This window comes from Carcharhinus amblyrhynchos, chromosome 6, assembly GCF_965287045.1.
Source record: "Carcharhinus amblyrhynchos chromosome 6, sCarAmb.v2.hapA, whole genome shotgun sequence".
Lineage (NCBI taxonomy): Eukaryota > Metazoa > Chordata > Chondrichthyes > Carcharhiniformes > Carcharhinidae > Carcharhinus > Carcharhinus amblyrhynchos.
This window is the reverse complement of record NC_137329.1, coordinates 7,515,968-7,528,966: the sequence shown is the minus strand read 5'-3', so window position 1 is coordinate 7,528,966 and position 12,999 is coordinate 7,515,968. Positions and strand designations below refer to the sequence as shown.

Here is a 12,999-nt window from a genome sequence, read left to right as displayed (position 1 = left end):
CTTTGAGGAGAAATCCATGAAAATCCACTCAGGTTCAGAGTAGCATATAGCTGACAACAGCCAGCCTATGTTTGTAAAGGGACTGTGTTACAGAGACCATTATAACCTAAGATATACTGTGTAACCATGTTAACCAAAAAATCTGTGCATATTCATGAAGACAAGTATAAGGAAAGGAGTATTGTATGATAATCAAACTTCAAATGTTTAATAAATGTTTTTTCTTGTTGTTAAAACTAATTAGCAGTCCTGTGACACTATTCCTCCATGTTTTCTAAAAATAAGTTAAAGTTACAGTCATTTTAGCTAGGGTTCCATTTTGGGATCTTTCTGTCCAGTTACAACATCAAATGGGATTGTAATAAAGGATACAGATGCTTTTTCCCACCGGTGCTATTACAGGGCATGATCAAGATCACTGCGCGGCAATCAACCTCCGTGACTGGCCAGAGGACCTACTCATTATTTGTCAAGTTCCTGACTACTATTCTTTGGAGGTCCGCTTTCTCAGGGACAGCTTCATCTAACGGAGAATGTATCTATGCTTCATTAACTCTGATGATAACCCTTTCAGGGCAAAACCCCCACTCTCACTGAGGAAGATTGATAGTTGTGAAAGCACTACTTTTTAGATTGCATTCATTTTAGATGACCTATTTTTGATTGCATTTTCTGTTTAAATCTTTCCATCAGCAATGTCCCTTATCTATTAGCTGTGATTTTAGTTACAAGTTTAAAAGTTTCAATAAGTCATTGCTCATTTTGTCTCTTTCCTCTGCTCATCTGCAGCATGCTTCACCCATCAACTGCACCCAGGGGTTGAGCAAGGAGGCTGTTTTCAAACAGTTTATGAGGCTGAACAATTAAATCACAGAAAAGATCAGGAATCAAAATAAAACATCAAAGGCCATTCAAAATCAACAGCAAGCAATGAAGTGTGTTAATTATGTATATGTCCCCCGTTTTCTCTGATTAAATTGTACAACAAACTTTTATTCTGAATATTTTGTCTTCTGTCAATTATAAACTTTGTGTAGTAACTGTACTTACACGTGTCTAGCCTTTCTATTTTCCACAAAATCTGCACAGTTTTTACTCCAACTTTTATTTGAGTATTTTGTCTGGATCTATGGAGATATAACCTCAAATTCTGCTTTTTAATCCAGAGCACCTTCACACATATGTGCACACATACCTGCCTGTGTGCTTTCAGTTAATTATTGACATGGATTATTCTTCATTCGAGTCTGAAATGCAGCAATAAATCCAGCTTGTGACTGGTGTTCAACTGGAAACATTCACTAACTCGAGTCAGCTCCATTGGCACTACTGCCTGGGGTCAGTGCAACGGGCAAGATCACCAGTTTTACTGGCATGGTGTATGGTGCCGACAATTCAGAACTGAATCAAACAATACTACCAGAACCTCCATTTGAGAAAGATGGTTGCATGAACTGTTGCTTCAGCTCAATACCACTTCTTGCAGATGCTTTAGTGCTTGAAGCAGCCATTGAAATTTTCTTCTTTGCCTTTTACATTTTAGACAGATGCTTAATTTACCATTTGCATTTGCATTTTTTATTTGATTTGATTTATTATTGTCACATGTATTAGTATACAATGAAAAGTAATGTTTCTTGCGCACTATACAGACAAACTATAGAAAAGAAAGGGAGAGAATGCAGAATGTAGTGTTACAGTCATAGGTAGGATGTAGAGAAAGATCAACTTAGTGCAAGGTAGGTTCATTCAAAAGTCTGACATCAACAGGGAAGAAGCTATCCTTGAGTCGGTTGGTGCATGTCCTCAGATTTTGTATTTTTCTCCCAATGGAGGAAGGTGGAAGAGAGTATGTCCGGGCTGTGTGGGGTTCTTAAATATGCTGGCTGCATTCCCAAGGCAGTAGGAAGTGTAGACAGAGTCAGTGGGTAGGAGATTGGTTTGAGTGATGGACTGGACTTCATTCACGACTCTGTAGTTTACTGGCATGCTGTATAGTGCCATCAATTTGGAACTGGATCAAACTGGCACCAATTTTACTGGAACCCCCATTTGAGAAAGATGATTGCATGAAACACAGGGTGAGCAGTCGATTCAGCTCAATATCACTTCTTGGAGATGCCTTAGTGCTTGAAGGAGCCACTGGAAATTTCTCCTTTGGCTTATACATTTCAGAGAGATGTTTAATTTACCAGTTCATCGCATTTTTTCATTTGGTTGAATCAACTACTAGTTTTTCAAACATTAAATTTGATTTCTTTGAACAGGTTGAAAAATAGAGCACTTCTTATTCATAGGACTTCGATTCTTTTTTCCATTTGCAACATATGTTTGATACAGTATTCTATTTGTTGCCATACTTGATCCAGTACTTTTTAAAACTTATACAGCTTTGTCACTATACACAGCATTTTAAAAAAAAGCACTTTCATTTTGCATTGTGCTTACCATAGATTGTGGTGTAGAAGTTGATTTATTTTTCCCCCCATGTATTAACCCACTGTATAAGTGAAACCAACCCCCTTCAACATGCTATATTCATTAGTAGTCATCAATTTTTCACTCAACAAATGGATGTTTTGCTTACAGGCACTTTTTAATTGAGTGTAACAGATCAAGCAAGTGATATGGTCATTGTCACAAAGATACGTTGGAGTTTAAGACACGTCCACACAGTGTAGAACCCATATGGCGAATGGTGAGGTAAGGATGCCATAGTCCAAGGTGACCACAGGCTGCTTTTCCATTTGAGGAGGAGAGCTGACTGGTGATGATTTCACCTGAGTATCACCACACCTCAGGTGAGAGGCAAGGTTGAGAAGGCAGGACCTTCATGAATAACCTCAGCCAGTATGGAAATTGAACCCACATTATTGGCATTGCTCTGCATCACTAACCAGCTGCCCAATCAACTGAACTAAACTGACCCCTGGTCAATGTCAGGAATGGGATGTAATGAAAGACAAAGATGTAAACCATCCATTCCGGTAGTTCACGTTTCTACTGGATCCTGGTGTTTGGAGAGATTATTTTTTGAGGCTTCTAAGATTGATTTACTATATGTCCTGAAGGACTCCACCTTTGGAACAGTACTCTAACTATGTGTACAACAATATCGCAGCCATCCTACACCACAATGAGGTAAATAACCAATTAATCTGCTGATCTAGAACATAGAACATAGAACATTACAGCGCAGAACAGGCCCTTCGGCCCACGATGTTGCGCTGACCAGTTACAAAAACAATGACCCACTAGCCTATACCAATCCCTTTTCGTCCATAAACCTATCCAGAGATCTCTTAAACGCCCCCAAACTAGACGCATTTACAACCGCAGCAGGCAGGGCATTCCAATCCCTCACCACCCGCTGGGTAAAGAACCTACCCCTGACATCCGTCCTGTAGCTACCCCCCCTTAATTTAAAGCCATGCCCCCTCGTGCTAGCTTTCTCCATCCGAGGAAAAAGGCTATCACTATCCACCCTATCTAAACCTCTAATCATCTTATATGTTTCAATAAGATCCCCTCTTAGCCGCCTTCTTTCCAACGAAAACAACCCTAAATCCCTCAGTCTCTCCTCATAGGACCTCCCCACCATACCAGGCAACATCCTAGTAAACCTCCTCTGCACCCTCTCCAACGCCTCCACATCCTTCTTGTAATGCGGGGACCAGAACTGCACACAGTACTCCAAGTGCGGCCGCACTAGAGTAGTGTACAGTTGCAACATTACACTGCGACTCCTAAATTCAATCCCCCTACCAATAAACGCCAAGACACCGTACGCCTTCTTAACAACCTTATCTACTTGATTCCCAACTTTCAGGGATCTATGTACACACACACCTAGATCCCTCTGTTCATCCACACTATTCAAAGTCCTCCCGTTAGCCCTATACTCGACACATCTGTTGCTCCTACCAAAGTGAATTACCTCACACTTCTCCGCATTAAATTCCATCCGCCACCTCTTGGCCCAGCTCTGCAACCTATCTAAGTCTCCCTGCAGACTATGACACCCTTCCTCACAATCTACCACACCTCCAATTTTGGTGTCATCAGCAAATTTACTAATCCACCCAACTATACCCTCATCCAGATCATTAATAAAAATTACAAACAACAGTGGCCCCAAAACAGATCCCTGAGGCACACCACTCGTAACTGTACTCCATGATGAATATTTACCATCCACCACCACCCTCTGTCTCCTATCTGATAGCCAATTCCTGATCCAACTTCCTAGATTACCCACAATCCCATACATCTGCATTTTCTGCAGAAGCCTACCATGGTGAACCTTATCGAACGCCTTACTAAAATCCATGTATACCACGTCAACTGCCTTGCCCCCATCCACCTCTTTGGTCACCTTCTCAAAAAACTCAATAAGGTTAGTAAGGCACGACCTACCCGCTACAAAACCATGCTGACTATTTCTAATCAACTCATTACACTCCAAATAACTATAAATCCTATCCCTAATAATTTTTTCTAAAACCTTGCCCACAACAGAAGTAAGACTCACCGGTCTATAATTCCCGGCAAAGTCTCTGTTCCCCTTCTTAAACAATGGGACAACATTCGCTATCCTCCAATCCTCCGGGACTACACCAGAGACCAATGACGACCTGAAGATCTGAGCCAGAGGCTCTGCAATCACCTCTCTAGCCTCCCAGAGAATCCTAGGGTAGATCCCATCCGGACCAGGGGACTTATCTATTTTCAGCCCCTCAAGAATTTCCAGCACATCCCCTTTATCAACCGTAATACTGTCTATTTTACACCCCTGCAACCCAATGTCCTCCTCAGCTATATTCATGTCCCCCTGCGTGAACACCGAAGAGAAATATTGGTTCAATACTTCTCCAATCTCCTCCGGTTCCACACACAACTTCCCCCTGCTGTCTGTAACTGGCCCTAATCTTGCCCTGACCAACCTTCTGTTCTTGACATACCTATAGAACGCCTTAGGATTCTCCTTAATCCTATCAGCCAAAGTCTTCTCATGTCCTCTTTTAGCCCTTCTCAACTCACTCTTCAACTCCCTCCTAGCCAATCTAAAGCTTTCTAGTGCACTATCTGAGCCCTCCAATCTCATCCGAACATAAGCCTCCTTTTTCTTTTTAACCATCGACTCAACTCTTTTAGTGCACCACGGTTCCCTAGATCTACCAAATCCACCATGCCTGACAGGGACATACCTATCAAGGACTCGCAGTAGCTGCTCCTTGAAAAAACTCCACATTTCAGACGTTCCCAGTCCCTGTAATCCCCTAATCCAATCCATGCTTCCTAATTCACTCCTGATAGCCTCATAATCGCCCTTACCCCAGCTAAAATTGCTGACCCGAGGTTCATGCCTATCTCTTCCCATCACTAAGGTGAACGTAACCGAATTGTGGTCACTATCACCAAAATGCACACCAACTTCCAAGTCTAGCATCTGGTCTGGCTCATTTCCCAGCACCAAATCCAATATAGCCTCACCTCTAGTTGGCCTGTCTACATACTGAGACAAAAAACCTTCCTGCATGCTTTGTACAAACACTGACCCCTCTAGCGAGCTAGAACTATAGCAACTCCAATCAATATTCTGGGAAGATGTCCAATATATGTTCTCCAAATAGCAGTTCACTTTCCAGATTTCAAACTGGTTCAGTTAACTAACCAACTATCAATTGTTAAAACATATCTCTGAGATAGATCAAAACAGGAATGCCTGGTCTCAGTGTTCCCTATAACTTTTTTCCACCTATGTGTGGAATAAATGTTGTTATTTGCACCAATGTCAAGGCAATGTGTGGATGTACGCCAGCAGTAGAAATTTAAAAAAACCTTTATACCGATTTTTGAAAATGTATATTAAGCTTTAAAATGTTATATTCATCTTTGAAAATGTACCATCAGTATGAAAGAATGTCACCCAGCCATTGACACTCACATGCAAGTCTAGAGCTAACCAATTTACTGAATTCAATTTTGTTTTAAGTTCAGTGCCATAACCACTACTCATGGAAGAGACATTTAACACAGAAACATAGAACAGTACAGTGCAGTACAGGCCCTCTGGCCCTTGATGTTATGCCGAGCCTTGTCCAAAACCAAGATCAAGCTATCTCACTCCCTTTCATTCTGGTGTGCTCCATGTGCTTATCCAATAAAAGTTCTTAAAGTGTCCAACTCCACTATCACATCTCACAGTCCATTCCACACCCCAATCACTCTCTGAGTAAAGAACCTACCTCAGACATCCCTCCTATATCTCCCACCATGACCCTTATAGTTATGCCCCCTAGTAACAGCTACATCCACCTGAGGAAATAGTCTCTGAACATCCACTCTATCTATCCCACTCATCAGCTTACAAACCTCTATTTAATTGCTTCTCATCTTCCTCCCCTCTAAAGAGAAAAGACCTAGCTCCCTCAACCTTTCCCCAAAAGACCTACCTGCTCTCCAAACCAGGCAGCATCCTGGTAAATCTCCTCTGTACTCCAATGCTTCCACATCCTTCTTATAGTAAGGTGACCAGAACTGCACACAATATTCCAAACATGGTCTCACCAAGGTCCTGTACAGTTGCAGCATAACCCCACGGCTCACCCTGTTAATAAACGCTAATACACTATAGGCGTTCTTCATGGCTCTTTCCACTTGAGTGGCAACCTTTGTTAGGCTTTTAAAAGAATTTGTCACAGTATTTTAATTATTTGACAGAAGAAAATTGTACTGGTAGCAATGGCTTAAGGTTGGACCAGAATCCTCTATTTCAATTGCCTAAGTTCAAATTAGGAAGAGCTGAGGAAGTTTGTCTTTTAAATGATAGAAAATGTGCAAAAGGCAATTTTTTTCACCTTATTGCATGTTTTCTGTATTGAAACCTGTTATGAATAGCAATGAAAATAGTTTAATCTTTTTAAAGTAAACCATCACTCACAATACATATAAAAGTGAATTTAGCATTTGGAAAGTGTACAGTTTAAAATGTCCCATGAAATAACCTCTCAAGAACATTTGCATTAATAGTTGGTGATCTTGGCTATGAATCCAAAACTTTTTTTTTGCAAACTCCCTGGAACTGCCCCTGTGTTTTTAGTGTGCTGAATAACTTTGGGATCAATCTTTCTTTAATAATTCTACAAAGCCAGCTCCAGCAGAATGAGGTGATCAGTATTAATTATTGCCAAAATCCTCTTAAGTAACTTAATGTGCAGGATTTTATGGTCCTGCTGAAGTCAATGGAATTTTGAATGACTCACTGCATTTTACGATTTCACCCTAATTGTGATAAGTTTCTACCTACCTCCAGCTTGCCACTTCTTCTGACTCACCCTCTCCTGAATCATCACCCCCATTCCACTCACTGCTTCCCTCTCCCCAACCCTCGCTGTGAGCAAGGGTTCTAGAAAGGGTGGAACGAGGGAGGCCATCAGCAGGAGGGTCGGGCAGGAGGGAAATGGTGGGTAGAGGAGTCAGTGCACAAGTTGCAGAAAAGACAACATAACTTTGACCTCCAACAACTGACAAGACGAATTTTGGCTGTTAAATTCCACCCTCATTATTCATGTCAGATTTGGCTCCTGTCATTAATGCCCTGCAGTGAGGGAGTCCACTAGTTCTTTGCTCCATGAGCTAGAGTGTCAATAAACCTCATTTAACAATCAAGGCTGCAAGGATGAAGTGTGTGACATTTGATGGACTGTTATTTGGCCACACAGGCGTGCATCTTAAAGGGAACAAACACCTCTCAGCACCTGTTTCTTAGCCATATCTCTTTCCTAGACATTATAGCTTAATTTAAGTGAACTCCTTTGAAATGCTCATACTTCCTTGCTCCTGAATGCAAATAGCTATTAACCTAAAGATAATATTTTTCCCATATTAAAATGCTAATAATTACCGTTTAATGCTGAAAATCACCTTCTGACACTGATGAACAGGCAGTTCTGTTAAAGCCTCTACCACATCTATTATTTGTTGCGGTGCAGTGCTTGCTCTAGGCAACGAAGCTGTGACATAGCCTCATCCCAGTTTGCGTATGCCCCTTCCAGGTGACGAGCAGAACCAGCAGCAGAAACGTAGTTCCGACGGCCATGCAATATCCTCCAGTTATTGAAGGTTAGTACATCACCTGCAATCAAAAAAGCCCTTTGTTTCTTTAAGTGCAAATCCCTACAGGAATGTTCCAGTTCCTAATCCATTGCTTAAAATTAAAAAAACAGGTAGTGTTTCATTTTTTTTGACATCTCAGCCATACAACTCACTGGTATTTGTCCCCCTTATCTTTCTCACTAATGGACTGAATGGCCTCCTTCTGCATTGTGGGAATTCTATGGTTTTATGGAAGCGATTATTTGATCATTTCATAAACAAGTAATGTGGATTGAAATATAGCTGGCTCTCCTCTTCAGTAACTGTTCTTAGGTTAAATGAAGAGGGGTTACTTCCAACCGTCATCCTTTGTGCTAGGTATGACTCCAACAATTGGAATGTTTTCCCTCAGATTCCAATTGATTCCATTTGTGCTGAGCTCCTTAACACCACACTCAGTCAAATGCGACCTTAATATCTTCTAGGTATTCTACTGCTCCCCGCTAGGTCTGATAGTGGGCAAGTGGCTTCTATAAGATTTGGTTCAATTCCTGTTAAGCTGCCAATGATCGCAAAGGGCCTCGATCTTTAGATTTAAGCTGGCATCTTTACCAACAGTAACCTTGGATGACTTCAATGTCAGTGAAGATGAAATGCCACCAGGTGAGAATGGCGTGACATTTTCTGTAGGCAGTGCCTTAAAATGGACTGCCATGTTTCTCCAAAGAAACTGCAATTCTTCAACTGCCCTGTAGTTAAACTTCAGTTAGCATTTTTCAAAATTGTAATTAAAATTTGAACCCATGCAATTGACAGGATTGTGTAGTTCATGATTTGAGGCTGCATGGATTGCTTATTGGATAGTACACTGGATGTTCATAAGATATGGGAGCAGAGTTAGGCCACTTTGCCCATCCAGTCCACTCCGCCATTTGATCATGGCTGATATGCTCCTCAGCCCCATTTTCCTGCCTTCTCCCCATTCAACTCATTACCAATTAAAAACCTGTCTAACTCCTCCTTAAATTTACTCACTGTCCCAGCTCCACCATACTTTGGGGTAGCAAATTCCACAGATTCACAACCCTTTGGGAGAAGTAGTTTCTCCTCAACTCTATTTAAAATTTGCTCCCCCTTATCCTAAGACTATGACACCTTGTTTTAGAATGCCCCACAAGAAGAAGCATCCTTCTCACTGTACAGCATTGATTACTAAAGAATGCAGCACTTGAAATGATACCATCAGGGTAAACTCACCTGCTTCCATTCTCAAGGTAACTATGTTTTCTGGCTTGTACATAAGTTCCACGTATTGCTTGAGAGCAGAAAAGAATGGGTGCACGAGTTCCACAGGGACATCAAAGACTGAATCCCGAGTAGCATTGTTAAAGTTAATTTGAACAACTTTTCCATTATCATCCAGACTATATGAAAATTAGGGGAAAAAGAAAGCTTTAGAATTGTTGCACTGGAATCTCTTCAAATAGACGATTTCATTTTTGCTTTTGTGAAATAATTTCTTAGCTCATAATTCTGGAATTGGTAGTCAACATTTTAAGAACATAAGAACATAAGAAATAGGAGCAGGAGTATGCCATCTAGCCCTTCGAGCCTGCCCCGCCATTCAATAAGATCATGGCTGATCTGTTGTGGCTCAGTTCCACTTTCCCGCCCTCTCCCCATAACCCTTAATCCCCTCTTTTATCAAGAACCCATCAACCCGCTTCTTAAAAATATTTAGCAAGGCAGCCTCCACCACTTCAACGGGCAGAGAATTCCAGAGATTCACCACCCTTTGAGTGAAGAAGTTCCTCCTCAACTCCGTTCTAAACTGCCTCCCCTTTATCTTGAGGCTGTGCCCCCTAGTCCTACTGTCTTTTTCCCACAGATATAAGCAAACTAAATTAAGGCAATTTATTAATGACCCAAGCATTTAACAGCTCTAGGATTTGATTTTATGAGGATAAAATGGACAACATCTAAATCAAAATGTAATTTTATTTTCTTGACAAGTTTAGATGAGTGTTAACTGATTATGATGAATTCTTCTTGACTCTTGAAGTTCAAACTGGATATCCCAAATAAATATTTAATCTAGTTATACTGATAGCTTGATTTGATTTTTTATTTATTGCAATTTGGATTTGACTTATAGAATTTGTATCTTACCCCAAGAGCAAAGCTTTGATAGTATAACACTATATATTTCTTAAATCCTGAAAAATAATTTTGCTACTTTTTTTTGAGCATTTAATTATGAAAGTAACACATGTTGCAAAATGAAATAACGCAACAGTATATGAATTTAAAAATACTGCTTGCGGTTGTATTCACTTGAGTTTAGAAGGTTCAAGGGTGTAACCATTGGGTAATGCTACGGTAGCATAGTGATTAGCACTGTTACGTCACAGTCAGGGATCTGTGTTCGATTGTGGGCTTTCAGTGACTGTGTGGAGTTTGCATATTCTCCCCATGTCTGCGTGAGTTTTCTCTGGTTGCTCCGGTTTCCTCTCACATTCCAAAAATGTGCGCATTACGTGGATTGGCTTGGATGGGATTGTTGTTGGTGCAGTGTCAATAGGCTGAGTGGCTTCCTTCTGCACTGTAGAAATTCTGTGAACTGAGCTGTTTAAAATGATAAAAGGAATCTGATAGTATGAAGATGAACTGGAGGCTCCTTAAGCTGAATGAACTAACTGTATTTATAGGGTTGCTTAATTAATTGCATACTTCAAACTAGTTCTTAGTGCACACTTTCCAACCAAGGTAACTCCTCTCCTTAGAGGGATCCCCCACACTAGTTGTTGATTGGCTGTTTAAACTCCATAACCCTTAATCAGTAAGGCTGATCTTAAGGTGACAACCACCAGATAGGGTTGTACAGAGAAACTATTTCCTCTCTCTGGGAATCCAGAACAAAAGGGCATTGTCTTAAAATTAATGCTGAACCTTCTTAAAGAAAACAATAGTGCAAGACCATTTCAGGGATGAAGTACCTTTTCATAAAAAGACTAGTGGGGAGATGATGGTGATGTTACTGGATGAGTAATTCAGAGGTCTTCTGCTTGGACCCATTGTCTGTTTGCAGGCTTCTCCAAGTCTGTGAGCAGTTTGAACTGGCCTCGGGAACTAAAGTCAAGAGGCGCAAGAGTGAAGCCATGTTCTTCGGATACTGGGCTGACCAATCCTTTGTCCCCTTCACCGTCAGGGCAGACTACCTTAAGGTGCTGGGGATATGTTTGAAGCAGTGGGGGTGTGTGTCAAAAACTGGGAAGAGCGCATCGCCAAAGTAAGGCAGAAATTAGACTTCTGGGAGCAATGATCCATCTCTATCACCGGCAAAAACCTAATCATCTGGTGGGAGATTGGCGCAGGTCAGACCCATTTCCAAATCCTGTGCAGCAGCTGTCACCCGGGCATTCTTCAAATTTATCTGGAGATCTAAGATGGATCATGTTCAGAGGGAAATGATGCATGAATCTCTGGAAGATGAAGGAAAAAATGTTCCCAACGCTGCCCTCATCCTAATGGCCACTTTTGCGTGCTACTACATCAAGCCGTGTGTAGATCCTCGGTACGTTAACACCAAGTGCCACTATTCTTTGAGGTTCTACCTGTCCCAAGTGATGTGGTGGTTGGGTCTGGTCATAGTGCTGTGGAAAGCTCCAAGTAGCAGCACCTGTTCTTCATGGAGAAATTCTTCCAGAAACACACCTTTGACCACATGGCAATCAAGCAGTGGCCAACGCATAATGTCCTCCAGGCCCTGAGGGAAAAGGAGATGGTGGATCCAATCAGATGGTTCCCTGAGCAGACTGTCAGTCTCATTTGGCAGAATATCTCATCACCAGAATTTTCAAACAAGCACCAAGACCTGGCTTGACTGGTGGTGAGAAGGGCACTTCCCGTCAGATCCCGCCCGAGGTCTCAACACAACCGCACACTGCCCTAGAAGTGGCTATGGGAGTGATGAGGTGGTTGTACACCTTCTTGTGGAATGTGCCTTTGCAAAGAAGGTCTGGAGTGAGATGCAGTGGTTCATTTGTCGAGGTTCATCCCAAGCAGCTTGGTAATGCAGGACTCTGTGCTCTATGGGCTGTTTCCAGGGATGCACATTGAGACAGTTATCAACTGCTGCTCGTGAAGGACACTCTGGTCTGCTTGAACTTGCTGATCATCCAGTGCAAAGATTTGTCCTCAACCGAGTGTTGCAGACTGGCACATTCCAAGGTTCAGGACTACATGCTGAGGACACTCTCAAGCTTGGGGCAACCGCTGCAAAGGCACAATCTGTTCTCATAATTTAATCCTTGGAGTCCAGGTCATTCTGGTAAATCTACTCAGTTTCCTATTCGAGGTCAATACTTCTTCCTAAGGTGGGCGGTACAGTAACATTGCTGCTTGACAGTGCCAGGGACCTGGGTTCAATTCTCTGCTTGGGTCACTGTCTGTGTGGAGTTTACACATTCTCCTCGTGTCTAAGTGGGTTTCCTCCAGGTATTTTAGTTTCCTCCCACAGTCCAAAGATGTGGGGGTCAGGTTGATTGGTTATGCTAAAAATTGCCCTTAAGGCCTTGAGATGTGTAGATTAGAGGGATTAGTGGGTAAATATGTAGGGATATGGGAGTAGGGCCAGGGTGGGATTGTGATCAGTGCAGACTCGATGGGCCGAATGACCTCTTTCTGTACTGTAGGGATTCTATGATTTCTATATGCTGCCCAGAACTGTTCACAATAAGACTATTCAAGGTTTTATTCCTGTGTACTGCATCATAACTCAATTGATTTATCTGTGGTAACTCACAGTGCACATCATTTTTTTTCTCTACTAGGAAACCAGCCTCCCATCCAGTGACTCTGCCTACACTTCCCACTGCCTCTGCAAAGCAGCCAGCATAATTA

The 12,999-nt window shown here is 41.8% G+C and overlaps 1 protein-coding gene across 2 annotated transcripts in view; it reads right to left on the bottom strand.

Moving 5' to 3' along the window:
- Positions 1-5,500: 5,500 nt before the first annotated feature.
- bbox1 (butyrobetaine (gamma), 2-oxoglutarate dioxygenase (gamma-butyrobetaine hydroxylase) 1) overlaps positions 5,501-12,999 on the bottom strand; it is a 205,444-nt gene continuing 197,945 nt past the window's right edge. Inside the window, exons 7-8 of one of the 2 annotated variants that reach the window (XM_080189874.1) lie at positions 9,355-9,521; positions 5,501-8,137 (exon numbers count right to left, since the gene is read on the bottom strand). In XM_080189874.1, coding sequence (XP_080046000.1) covers positions 7,977-8,137; positions 9,355-9,521 — 328 coding nt within the window. In that variant the 3' untranslated portion in view covers positions 5,501-7,976. The remainder of the gene's footprint in view (positions 8,138-9,354; positions 9,522-12,999) is intronic. The other variant, XM_080189873.1, reaches the window with a different exon arrangement.